Source organism: Epinephelus fuscoguttatus, linkage group LG23 (genome assembly GCF_011397635.1).
Source record: "Epinephelus fuscoguttatus linkage group LG23, E.fuscoguttatus.final_Chr_v1".
Taxonomy (NCBI): domain Eukaryota; kingdom Metazoa; phylum Chordata; class Actinopteri; order Perciformes; family Serranidae; genus Epinephelus; species Epinephelus fuscoguttatus.
Window position 1 is genome coordinate 24523064 of NC_064774.1, and position 13111 is coordinate 24536174.

The 13111-nt window shown below is 42.3% G+C and overlaps 2 protein-coding genes across 7 annotated transcripts in view; both read left to right on the forward strand.

The window, feature by feature from the left end:
- spag17 (sperm associated antigen 17) overlaps window positions 1-9814 on the forward strand; it is a 36656-nt gene extending 26842 nt beyond the window's left edge. For all 6 annotated transcript variants that reach the window (XM_049568189.1, XM_049568187.1, XM_049568192.1 and 3 more), the window contains 23 exons: window positions 74-188; window positions 1394-1548; window positions 1766-1910; window positions 2057-2469; window positions 2725-2910; window positions 3139-3281; window positions 3458-3588; window positions 3829-3962; window positions 4049-4237; window positions 4523-4636; window positions 4884-4935; window positions 6001-6091; window positions 6202-6252; window positions 6619-6712; window positions 6896-7007; window positions 7217-7256; window positions 7379-7443; window positions 7945-8081; window positions 8550-8728; window positions 8976-9036; window positions 9223-9370; window positions 9466-9597; window positions 9676-9814. In XM_049568189.1, coding sequence (XP_049424146.1) covers window positions 74-188; window positions 1394-1548; window positions 1766-1910; window positions 2057-2469; window positions 2725-2910; window positions 3139-3281; window positions 3458-3588; window positions 3829-3962; window positions 4049-4237; window positions 4523-4636; window positions 4884-4935; window positions 6001-6091; window positions 6202-6252; window positions 6619-6712; window positions 6896-7007; window positions 7217-7256; window positions 7379-7443; window positions 7945-8081; window positions 8550-8728; window positions 8976-9036; window positions 9223-9370; window positions 9466-9597; window positions 9676-9689 — 2901 coding nt within the window. In that variant the 3' untranslated portion in view covers window positions 9690-9814. The remainder of the gene's footprint in view (window positions 1-73; window positions 189-1393; window positions 1549-1765; window positions 1911-2056; window positions 2470-2724; window positions 2911-3138; window positions 3282-3457; window positions 3589-3828; window positions 3963-4048; window positions 4238-4522; window positions 4637-4883; window positions 4936-6000; window positions 6092-6201; window positions 6253-6618; window positions 6713-6895; window positions 7008-7216; window positions 7257-7378; window positions 7444-7944; window positions 8082-8549; window positions 8729-8975; window positions 9037-9222; window positions 9371-9465; window positions 9598-9675) is intronic.
- Window positions 9815-10126: 312 nt separating this feature from the next.
- Window positions 10127-13111, forward strand: part of LOC125883713 (transmembrane protein 151A) — a 28460-nt gene continuing 25475 nt past the window's right edge. Inside the window, exon 1 of the mRNA XM_049568194.1 lies at window positions 10127-10713. Coding sequence (XP_049424151.1) covers window positions 10645-10713 — 69 coding nt within the window. The 5' untranslated portion in view covers window positions 10127-10644. The remainder of the gene's footprint in view (window positions 10714-13111) is intronic.

Here is a 13111-nt window from a genome sequence, read left to right on the forward strand (position 1 = left end):
GTATGGCATCTTATGCAAAAATGGGAACTAACTTTTATGACACATGAGCACAGAAATCATTTGTGTACTGCAGGTTCTGTTTGCAGATGGCTCAGTCAGTTTCAGCCAGGATTCTGGTCCAGTGTGGGTTCCTGATGCTGAGGTTGAGGAGGAAAACACCACTCAAGAAACTGAGGACAACAAGAAAGGTCAGAGCAGGGTCTTTGAATATCAAAACACCTAATGAACCCAATGGGCACCCTGCTGTGAGAACTGTTAACCTCTTCTACTCCAACCCTCCTTACAATACATCCACTGTGTCTTTTTTAGTCGGGGACAAGGGATCTTTGGGGGGGATAGCAGGTCAACAGTATATGGCCCCTTTCTCACTGCACAAAAAACACATCAACACCCGCAAACATCTGGCTTTTGAATGTCAAGGCTCTGGCACCCCAAGCCAAAAGTAGACTGCCGGTCAAAGTTGAGCTGTTTGTGAGCGCCTGATGCTTTTTTGGTTGATACCATTTTTTACACAGTTTTGGTTCAATATTTATTAATTTTTGACCACTCAAGAATTGAAAAAAAGGGTCAAAAATCCCTCAAAAATACCACATTAGGAAACCAAGACCTTAAGGGACACCATAGAAAACACTGTGCTGTGATTTGGTAACAAAAACTTTTTTGCATTGGGAGATTTATGTAAGAATTGCATTTTTCGCTGATTGATGTCAAGCACTTCTGTTCTGGAAACTATGGAAGAATGCTCCAGGTCTCTAGTTTGTGGTTGTTAAGTTTCATGAGGCTATGATTACCTCAGAGGTCACAATAAGTCATTTTATACAGTGAGATTAAGTTAAAAAAAAAAAATTGGTCTTACTACAATGAAAAGGCAACTCTGGGGACCAGCTTCACCACGCCTTAATACAATTAGACTCTTTAAAGTCACAAGAGTCACAGCTTTCCAGTAATACCTATTTTATGCAATTTCAAGACTGTTTATGGACCTCGGTATGCAGAAATATTCAAATACAATAGGCACAAATAACACATATATACTGCATGCAAAGCTAAATGGTTTTTACCCAGAAACCTGAGACAAGCATAATGTGGGCATGTCAAGGGGAGGCTTGTGTGTGCCCATGGAGTCCATTTTAATTCAGATATCTTGGTCCCTTGTGCCAGTTTTTCCCTCACCAAAATTTAGCCAAACGATGTTGTGTTTTTTGATCCTCTCTCCAACAAGCTTGCATGACACAGGGTTACCAGTGGATTTGTTAGGGCTTCTAGTTTCATATAACACCAGTATCATCACAGCAGCATCACCCTAGCAGGCGTCTCTGCAAAGTGGAAGAGGTTGAGTATCACTTTAAGTGACTCACAGTGTCAAACTGTATATTTTTCTTTGTCTATACAGAGCAGAGCTCAGAGAAGGATGCTGATGCTCAGAGAGGCTGCTGGTTAACTACGACTCCATCTGGAACTCGCATCCACACTGTTGGGACCACACACAAACACATACCCACCACGCCTCTTCTTGCCTTCAAAGCGACAGACCCCATCACCCATGAGGTAGGGGGGCAGGATTACACGCGACACAATAGTGTTCTTCAGTTTCACAGTTATTTTGAAAATCATATTTTGATGTTTATATTTCAATATTCTGTCATTGTCTGAGCATCTTAAAGTTTGTGATGGAGTCTCAAAAATTAGAGAGTTGGTCCCATCCTGAAAATGCTTGCTATTGCTGTCAGTAACCTCTCTAGCTTTGTATGTGTCGTTGTGTCAGGTGATGCTGAGCCGGGAGGATCTAGTGGTGTCTGTCCAGCACCGAGACAGATCCCTGAGTGTAGAACATGCAGATGGAACCAGGATCACCAGTCTCTACCAAGACAGACCACCAAGCACACCGCAAAACATACTGCTGCAGAAAGGTAACCAGCATACAGTGCATACACACTGGAAAATACTTGGCTCACATGCACACACAGCAACCAGACAGATCTGTACTGACACTTAATGTTTAGTTTACGTTGATTATTCTATCTGACCTGAGTCCTTGTGTCTGTAAACTTTCCAGGGGAGCAACCTGAAAGTGTGACCCTATCAACTTCTGAATGTGCATGCAGCTGCACTGAGTGTGTGTGTGTCACACGCTGTGCCGACAGCATTAATGAGGACATGCACGTGCAGGACACTTCTGACAATCAAGAGGAGATTAGCAGGGACAGTGCGGGGAAAGCAAGTAGTGAAAGGGAAAGTAGTGTGTATAAGAATGGCGAGGAGAGCGTATCTGCAGAAGATGCTGGGGCTGAGGATAGTAAGAGGATCGCATATGAGAGCGATAAGGGGAGTGTGTCAACCAAGGAGCGGGTGGTGTTGGTGGAGAAGGAAGGCTGTGCCACAGTGGTGATGTACCCAGAGCGACACATGGCTCACGTCATTTTAGCAGACGGAACTGTTATCACTGGCAACAACCAAGGAGCCTATCAGGTGCGAGTTTACATTGTTTTAAGATATAAAGCGTAGGGCTTTATATGATTACAGCATCTTTAGTCTGCTGGCATACATTTTTGTTTAGAGATGAGAAAATCCTGATGGAAAAACATGCTTGCTAACACAGTGTAAGTCTTGATGTGACCAGCAGATGGCACTAAAGTTAGACTCTTGTGCACAGAACAACATTCATACACACTTAAACATTTCCTTATGTGTGTTTGTTTGTGTGTGTATGCTTGTGCACCCAAGGTGTTTCCATCCAGTGTGGGCCTCCTGCAGATCCAAAGTGATGGGAAGTGCGTGTACTCGTCCGACCCACTTGTAACGCCAAGTCCAAAGGGCAGCACTCCCACAAACCAACCAGGAAGCTACACCATGAGTCACACAGACAGAGTGGCCTGTGATGTTACAGACTCCGATGGGAACCACTTCCAGGTTAGGATGATATAAGAAGATGGGTTAGTACCATCGTGCAAGTGTTTGTGGCGAGCCCGCACAAGCAGACAGTGAGAATTTCTAACTAAGAGATGGTCCTTTATAGTCTCAAAGAAGCATCCCTTTCAAGACTGTACAGCAATGACCAAAGCAAAGACTAAACCTACACTGACATAACAGACTCTTTTGTATTATAGCACAGTAATACCTTGTGTGTATGTGTTAAAGGTGATGGAAGATGGACAGTTGTCAGTGTTGAACTGTAGCCCCTCTCCAAGCACACTTAAACATGATGACGAAGAGGCAGAGGAGGAGGAGGAGGACAAAGAAATGGCCAGGATTAATGCAAAACACAGAGAACATTGTCCCAGGTGGGCCTGTTCCTATGAGCACTGCACTGTATATTTGTGTGGTTGAATTTTTTATGTTACTGTATTTGGAAAATAAAGTTTGTTCAGCAATGTGACAATACTTAAACATTAACATTGCACTGCTGTTGTTGATGGCGACGTCACAGAAACTCTGTAAACATCATATTGTGTTCCAGGCTGTTTCTGGTGCATGAGGATGGCTCGGGAACTGAACTACTGAGTTCTCAAACTGTAGAGGAACTGCTCTACCAGGCGTACTCTGACCCTACCATAGCACTGCTGAAGGAACCACTGCCAGACACACAAGGTGTTGAATATCTTCAAAATCAAGAAATGTAATACTTGTAAAATAGATTTTTAGGGAGTGATTCAGTTTCAACTGTATCATAATTTAATCTAGTCCCATAATATTGTTCTATTATGTGTAGTTAATTAACATACTCTTAGACTGAGTGCACTTGTCTTATTCTGTTATCCATCAAAAGAGGAACAAAGGCATCTAAACCTCCAGATAATATCAGTTTTTGTGTGTTTGTGACTGTTTCAGATGAGTTTGGCATTACCATCCTAAAGCCCACCCACCAAAATGTGTGGTCCCAGTGGTTGCTAGGGAAACAGAACCCTGACATCACCCCTCCCAACCTCAGAAACCGTAGCTGGCATGACTTCCCCAGAACAGAGGTACAGTTGTGAACATGTACACACAGTCAAACAACAAACTCAGGAGCTTAACCTAAGCCCCTCCCCAACCTTTCTCTCTACTCCAGAAGAAGAGCCCAGGTCCTGCATTTGGTACTGACATGGGACGAGGTTTGACTTTGAGAAATCGGTCTGGTGGTTCTGCAGCACAGCGTCAACTTGTCAGGAGCTGCCCTAAAGCTCTGGAGATGAGGCAACTGTACCAGCACCGACCTTTCACCACACCACTCAAAAATACCTTAGATACACGACTGAAGGTAAATGTCTGCGGTCATATGTTTCACTGTGTTGTTCATCTTTATTAAGCTCTGTTTTTACAGACTTAGGCAGACTTATAAAAACATGTCTCTAAACCAGCACCACACCAATCTGATACAAGTGCAGTGTAACTAGGAAATTGGCACAGTGAAGCCAGGCATTGAAACAACTTGCTGTGTTACTAAGGTTTTGAAGGTTTGATACGGTGTTGAGTATTCCGCTTCGAGCCTAACATCACATTTTGCAGGGTCCTGACAAATGTTGGAATGTTGCTTTGACTGCAGGAATACATTGAGAGTTTGATGGAGAGGGAGCAGCGATCAGAGGAGACCAAAGTTAAAGACCCCCGCACTGACGAGGAGCGTCATAGTGCTAGTGATCTGCTCAATCTGGTCTTGGTCGGTATACACACACACACACACACACACACACACACACACACACACACACACACACACACACACACGGCATAATGCACATTAAGAATACTTCCACTTCTCTTTACTTAGACTGATAAGAGTGTAACAGATAAGATGATATCATGAGGCTCTTTCCCCACTGCATACTGAAACAGAGAATTCTGCAAATGATGAATACAATAATGTTAGACAATATTAATGGAAGTATTCACTATGTGTGTTATAGTCTTTTGCAGAAGAAGATGGTGCAAGTCACACCTTTGACAAGAGAACTTCAAGTAGGTGACCATTTTTGCAGTTTTGTAGGCTGTGTTTGAACAATGTATTTTGTTACGACGAGTGCACTGTTCCATTTGCAGTTAAGTGTTTTATGTTTGATTTTAACTAACCAAACATCCCTTTTTTCTAATTTTAATTATTTTTAATTCATCAAATTAAAATGTAATCAAACTGTGTGTGAATGTTTCCAGTCACTTTTTGTTGGAAAAGAGGCTTGTAATAATGAACGAAACTGAGAAAAATCAAGACGTGATGGTGCATTGGAGGGCTGGATGAGGCTGTTTTCAGAGGACCAAAATATTGCTTGAATAACAATGTATCAGATACAAAAAACAAATGCAATGAATTGTTTAATTTCTGCTCAGTTGAAGTGAAGATAATAGTGGAAGTTTCAAGGTTAAAGGAATACTTCACCACCCAGATGACCATTTGTAGATCAATTACTCATCTCAGGTTATGTTGAACTTGTGAGAAGTTTTTCTCACTTACCTCCGTGTTAAACAACAGTAAGACTATCAAAACATCTGTGTACAAACGCTCACAGAACTCGTGCAATATAATCCAAGACCCATTTATTCAGTCGTATGTTCAGCACCTCCCAAACAGACTGCCTTTACAGCGGGAAACTGAACTAAAGCGAATTTTAATGTAGGCTCTTTTAAATGCCAGACTCCATTGACAAATCAAGTAATTTTACCTCTATGAACACGGGAGCTGCTGGTCTACCACTGCCTCAATCTGTAGTTTCTTTGTGTGATTGTGTTAGTTTGCTGAATCTGAACTAACCCTTTAAAACACCAAAGTCAAACAAATGAAGTGATTCCGGATACTTCTTTTACCTTGGAGGCATGCAAGAACAGCAAAGTATTCTTAATGAATTAAACATAACAAGGGTGAGTAACTGATACAAATGGTAATTTGGTGGGGTGTAGTGCTCCTTTAAGTATTCAGTTGTTAGAGTTAAGTACAGTAGTACATTTAATTTAATTTTAGTTTGGTGTTTAGGGCTCAGAACACAGTGGCATATGTACACCTTTTCTAATTCCTTCTGTGTGTATCCGCAGCAGACATAGCCAATTTGTACAGCCAAGAAGTCGGGGACTCAATTGAGCACTCGGATGATTCAGAAGACACAGTGACAGTAGCTAGTGACAGGTTGGAGAGATTAAAATGGCATGCATGAATGGATAATTTAACACTCTGTTAAGTGCCATATATTTAAATGCATTGCATTAATGTCGTCTTAAACTCATTCTGCTATCCAGTTTTACTCACGGAGAGGACTCAAAATGGACTGAAAGGCTTGCACAGCACAGGTAAATAAAGGTTTCTTTATGATTGTTAGTAAAGAACTAAGCACCACCTTGACATGAATTAGCTTCATCAAATTAAGTTTTTCTGTGCCAACATTCACTGATACATTTGCCAAATTGGTGTGTATGTTGTGGAAGTGGCTTTTAGCTTGTCAGTTTCTGTATGGCTGCTGTAGTGATTCTCCTTTGAACGCAATTATTTGGACCCAAACTACACAATCTACTGCAGTACAACTAGAGGATGAGTGTAGGATAAATAGAAGACGTTAGATGGGACATGAAGGTACTACAGTGGCTACAAGTACATTGTGTTTGCACTAGTAACCACCATCTCGTCAGTAATTTTCTCTGTGTGCATGTGTGTGTCAGACAGGAGATGTATGAGGAGCAGGCTTACAGAGAGGCTCTGAGGAAGAAGAACATTGTTCCTTTTTTCCACCCAGAAAATACTCCACTGTACCAGGTACTGTATGCGTTCACTTCAATATACTATACATATGTTTTAATATTTTTTTTTCAGTTACTGAATTAGCATTATTGTCAAACAACCTCAAGTCCAAACATAAATTGATTCACCTTTTCGGACTTTTTATAGAGAAATTTGCATTGTGCAGCAAGAGACACAGCACTGTTGTGTGTTTTCCAGAATCTACGACAGCCCCAAACACCAGACATGAGGAGTCTATCCTTGGAACTCCCTCCGATCCCAAGGTCAGACAGTGCTGAGGACTTCATGAAAGATGCTCCACAAGAGAACAGTGAGTTATTATGCTGTCAGTATTTACAAGGAACTATGATGACACTAATTTTAAGGAGTGTCCTGCTGGGAATCAATACAGAGAAACTAAGGGTAAACTATTTTTTTTATTTTATTTGAAACAACTGTAGAAGTGCATAAAAGCTGTTAACTGTTGATTCAATAACATGCATACTTTATAATATATCGTGTTTGTATTTCTAACTGCAGCCCCACGACCTTTAAACCCAACACCCTCTCAGTCTGCAAGGTAATGCATTTGATTTTGCTCTTAATTTGTTGTGATTCACAAAACATCTGTTAACGTAAAATGCTTGTCTTAAGATTTGCTGTTGTGACACATTTTAACCTCTCCTTGTGTTTTGCTCTTAGTCATGCAGGAGGAAGTGACAGGATGCTTGAAAAAAGACCCACCAACCCCACGCCTCAGACTGCTGGTTTGTTCTCCACCTTCCTCTGATGTTTTAAATTAAAATGAAATCCCCAATCAGTGACTTCATCAGCAACGTGTCAAATGCCAGCACAGAGCAGAATGAACACAAATCGCTATTTTCAGATTAGCAAGAAGCTCAGGAACAGCATAATCAATCAGGAACTACACTGAATACTGCAGGGACATTTTGAGAGCAGAGTCTGAATTCTATTTAAAGCACCATCAGGCAAGAAAGTAGATTAACCTGTCCCATTTCTTGGTGGTGTGGTGAAAGACTCACAATACTAGCAAAATCTATTTTTCTAGTCTGTTGTAGGGTGTTGGTCGTGATCCACAAGAATGTATAGGATTCACAGTCATTGATTTGCAGATCATTTCCAGGATGGTTGTTATGCAGATTGAGGGGACTGAGCACTATAAATGCTGTGAGGGATGGATGACTCTGTGTGTGTGTGTGTGTGTGTGTGTGTGTGTGTGTGTGTGTGTGTGTGTGTGTGTATGCCAGGTGAAAGCAGTCTGAGGGGTTCATCTGGGCGGTGTAAGTCAGTCCAGGTAGATGTGACTGGAAAGCTCAGGAGGACTAAAGTCAGACTACCAACCTGTATCCTCAGCTCTAAACCCCGCAGCATTCCAAATCAACAGGTACCCAACCACTGTCATGACAAAATGTATTCTGCAGTACATATTTTTAACATTTAAAATGTCTATTATTTTTGCAATAAAAGACTTAAGACCAATCAATAGTGTGGTTACCATAGAGATATATTCATCTCCAAACAGCCACTTTTAATTCACTCCCAGGTTTGACATGTAATATATGATTATTAAATATATCCTAAAGTGACATCTAGAGGTGGTGATATGCCGCTTTAGAACATGTTGGAATAATACAGACACATCACTGTGTCTACTGTGCAGCCCACAATCAGTGATGTGACCTATTTTTCCTTGTATATCCTGTACCTGTGCAATTTTTGAAAAAATATGGGTTCCTTTTCCACATGCGCACCTATCTTCACACATGCTTCTCCCTCTATCACTGTGTTACACACACACTGTTCACATAAGCATTCACGTCTGTGAATGCTGTGTCTGCGTCCCCTGTTGCAGTTCCTGTCAGTGGAAGAGCCTGTGAGGAGGAAGTGTCGAACTGTCTCTCTGACCGATCCGAATGTCATAGCGAGGGGATTCCAGCTGCTTCCGCCCAGTGTTGACTTTGGCACACTGCAGGAGGGTACCTCCTCGGCCATTACTGTTGTGATGAAGAATGTGGGTGTTGACACCTGCAGGTAAAACACCAGGTTATAGATAGATGGGAAGTGTGGATAAATAGATGCAAATATAGACTTTGATTTCAGGAAATGATGAAAAGAATTAGTAGTTTAGTTGCAGCCTCACAACTTCAAATGTCCTTCAGTATGTCAGACAGAAGTGAGTGCTGTGAATAGGTGCAGGCGATTTGTGGGTCACCCTCGACTCCAAAGGGAAAACTTTGACCTTCTATTTGTGGTTTGTTTCAATCTATCTCTCTGCAAGGTTCCATGTGAAACAGCCTCCTCCTGCGACAGGCCTGCGGGTCATCTACAATCCTGGGCCTGTAAGTTCCCAGCTGGATTTAATGATTATGTTAATGTTTGAATTAGCCTGTTTCTATGAGTTAACATCTGTTTCATCCATACATGTTTAGCATTGTTTCTAAAGATAAATATTTAACTCAAGAAAGCCATCATCTCCCTCTTAGCTGTTGAGAACTACACATGCAGTGTAATGTGTGTCTGTCCAGGTGGCTGCAGGTTTGCATGTTAACCTGCAGGTTCAGCTGTTTGCCATGTGTGCAGTCCAAGCAGGAGAGGCAGAGCCAAAGAGGTACATCTCCCAGGATATCATCATCCACACTGAGACAGACATCCTCTACCTGCCTGTCACTGCTAATATCCTTTATACACCGCAAGAAGTGTTCATAGCTTTAGTTTATAGAAGCGGAAAGAGGAAACACACACTGATGTTGGTCCTTATATCATTTCACCCATCCTTCCTGAGAGATTATACGACATGTGGCTCAAGGAACACAACAAGAAAGGCTCCAGGGTCCGTCACCTGTCCATGCAGCCCCACAGACGATCTGGTACATACCTGACCAGTCCTGCAGCAAACACTGGTCAGTATCCTGTACTACTGAGATGTGGATAGGAAGCATGTCACAATCTCTGATACAGTTTTTGTTTGTAAATTTCAGGACACCTTCTGTGAGGAATACACATCACCAGTCTCTTCAGATTTCACATCATTAAAGTCTTCATCTCATTATCATCTTCCTACCACATTCCTCTATTTTATTCCACAAAAGTTAAATATTGTAATGCATTTTTACATTTTCTCTGACACAATAAAATCACTGAAAAAGTTGTAGCAAGTGAATTTCAGGCTTTCTGTATTGTATATGTGTATGTGTCCCTACATCAAACTAGACATCATGTGATGTGGCAGCCGTGCCATGCGTGCCTCTTTGCGCCTGTCTATCTCCACAGGGGAAACTCGCCCGTGTGCGTGCGTGCGTGCTCAGGTGTATAGATGGGGGGTGGGGATGTTGGTATATGACGTCAACGGAGACCCAACGCGAGGTGCAGCCATGGCCAGACAAAGTTAAATAATGACAGCCATGCTCACTGTCGTTGCTGTATTTCTATACATTGTGTTTATCCAAACCTAACACCATGCGTCTCACGAGCGTCTTCCTTCATTAGTGCAGCTGGTGATATCCTTGGCCCCGGCTGGCTCTCCTGCGCTGTCGGTCACGCGCGCACACGTGCACATACGCACACTCGGAGCTGAGCGTCACTAGAGGTAGAAGCGGCGGCAGCGACAGCTAAAACGGTTTCGGCAGGAAGGGGCGACGGGCTGTGACTGGATGCTTAGTCACATTTGGCTTTGACCAGGGAGGCGAAGGATGGAGCGGGTGAAGGAGAAACACTGAGGCGGGTCGGCGGGTGAAGATACAGGAAGAAAGCAGGGGGGCATCGCTAAATCCGGAGTAGATGATGCTTATTTGCCGCAGGCCCCGCCATCGTGAAATTGGATACCGACTTGCGGCGGATGGGGTGACCGAGCTCGCTGCTCCGCCGGGGAGGTCCCTGCCTTCGGACGTTACCGGGGTGGGAGCTGCCTGTGCCCGGTTCTAAGGAAGGAAGGAGTGGCAAGAGGGAAAATGCAGACGGAGGAGGAGACGGCCACCGCAGAAGAGCCCATTTTGGAGGAAGGGTCAGGACGGGAGCAGGTAAGGAAGGACATTTTCTACCTTTTATCTGTCTCTCTTTACGAGTACATGTTGTTTCTGCTTGGATAGAACGGGTCCGGTTCATAATAAGCTGCGCATATTCACCCCCTGCAAGAACCTGCTTCTGTTTTCATGTCATTGCTGCTCGTCCCTGAACAACCCATGACTTCTACAGTACATCATGTATGACATCCTGCACACTGCCTCGTCTCCTCTTTCATTGACAAAAAAATGTCCTTGCTATTGTTCGCTTGAAGAAGTCACGTTTTTTCTGTGAAGTCCTTCATGCTTTGCACAAGAGCAAGGACACGGGACAGGACCTTGGCTTTAATATGAATGAAGATGAGACTGTGGTTTAGGTAAACAGAGAGGGGAGGGAACTCTAAATCCCTGTCTAGAAATAAAGCCACAGTATTGATGTGATGTGTCTCTCAACGCTGTGTGATGTATTACTCCTGGGAGAGATGGTCTTTGTCAGGATAGTAAGAGCATAATGTCCATTTACCAGCTGACACCACTGAAATACACTAGAGGGTGACATCACAGTTTAGCCACACACCCACCTTTCAACCAAAATAACACTGGCAGTGTGAATGGTAAGCTTATTTCTTTCCACCAAACACTGTTTTGCAGGGCTTTGCTGTTTACAGTAGTCAGATATAACCACTCAGCAGTGTGTTCTCCTTTATGTTTGGCACACTTCTTGATAATTACACCAAACTTCTCTGTTTCCTGAAAGTCCTTCCTTGGGGGAAATGACAACTTGTCCAAAGATTCATATTTACATACAGTGTGGTGCCATGAATCTGACTCTCTGTTTGAAAGACAGCTTTCAATACAACACCTTGCTTCCCCACCATCACACTTACAAACACGTCTTTAACATTAACCTCTCCTTCTTAGCAAGTCTCCACTTCTGCTACTACTACTCCAGTACTTGGGAAGTGGCATCATTTATTTGTAAATGCCATGTTTATAATGAAAAACCTAGAGAACTAGAGTAGGCACATTACAAAACATTACGTAAGTCAGTTGCCAGGAAAAAATAACCGTGAATAACTAAGGATGTAGGCACGCTGTGCCCTCACCACCATTCCCAGTTTTGCTACTTAACATGAAGATGCCAGTCTACCCTTAGAGAAAGCAGAGTTCTGTATGCATGTGGTGTAATGGTATATAAGGACAGGGCTGTACTGCTAAAGAGGAAATGACTGTTATCTATACCAGAGGAGTTTACACGGTTAGTTTGAGCAGAAAGGTGGGGTGTGTTGTGACTTTAATATTAGGGGTGATGGGTTGGTATCACACTACCTGCTCTGTAGGCCAGGAGCTTGGTCACACCTTAACATCTTCTACACGTGAGCTTAACGGCTGCAACTTCCTGTTATTTTTATTGTTGTTAAATAAATTTCTTCTCTATAAAAATGTCTGAAAAAAATGTCAAGAAAAGACAGTTATTTCCCTGAGCTGCAAAAAAGCAGATCCTCAAATCTGAAAATGTGGAACCAGCACACCATTTGTATTTTATTCTGGCAGCCATTAATTCTCTGGCGATTGAATTGTCGATTCATTGGCCAATAGTTTTAGGTCTAATGATCTTTAAATATCTTGCCCACATGGCTTCAAGGCATGAAACACCCATTTTATTTCATTATAAGTGGCAAGAGGAGTTTTGTATCTTTATAGTCCAACTGCTTTTTTATTTATAAGACATAAGGCTGTCCCAACCAAGAAACGGCCAATAAAACTGACAGAATTAAGCATTTGGCAATTGGCTACTGGTAATTTAAAGCCACAGGCACACAGTAAGTTTCTAAGCTATGCTTTTCATTTTATTCCACCACTCTCATCTGTCTTTATCCATGCCTGCAGTGCAGACAGTGCAATATAATGCAATGAATTCAGTCATCTGTTCTCTGCCTCCATTACTCACTCTCATATCAGTCTACTTCCTGTTTTAGATTTGCTTGTCATGGAGACTACAGCTTCATCCTCCTCACTTTCTCTCTCTCTCTCTCATACATTTGCACACTCATGTCTCACTTAACTTTATTCACTCTCTGGCCCACATGGGTACGCATGTGCAGTACACTCCCACAAGCATTATTACAAATGAAGTAGAGCCACTTGATTAATATTAAAATTGCATTTATGATTCTTACATAACCTCTATGCACGGATTTTCTATTAGCAGACAGGTCTGTTGCAGATTCTATTTTTTAATTATTATTATTATTATTATTTTTTTTTGCACGTTTCTTTTACAATGACCCCCTCTGCACAGGCAAAAAAAAAATCTAATTTGAGTGAGAGAGAGCCTTCTCTTCAAAAGAATATCAAGAACAAAATCAAAAAATAAGCGTGTCCATCCCCCATTCTGACAGAAATGTTACGCTTG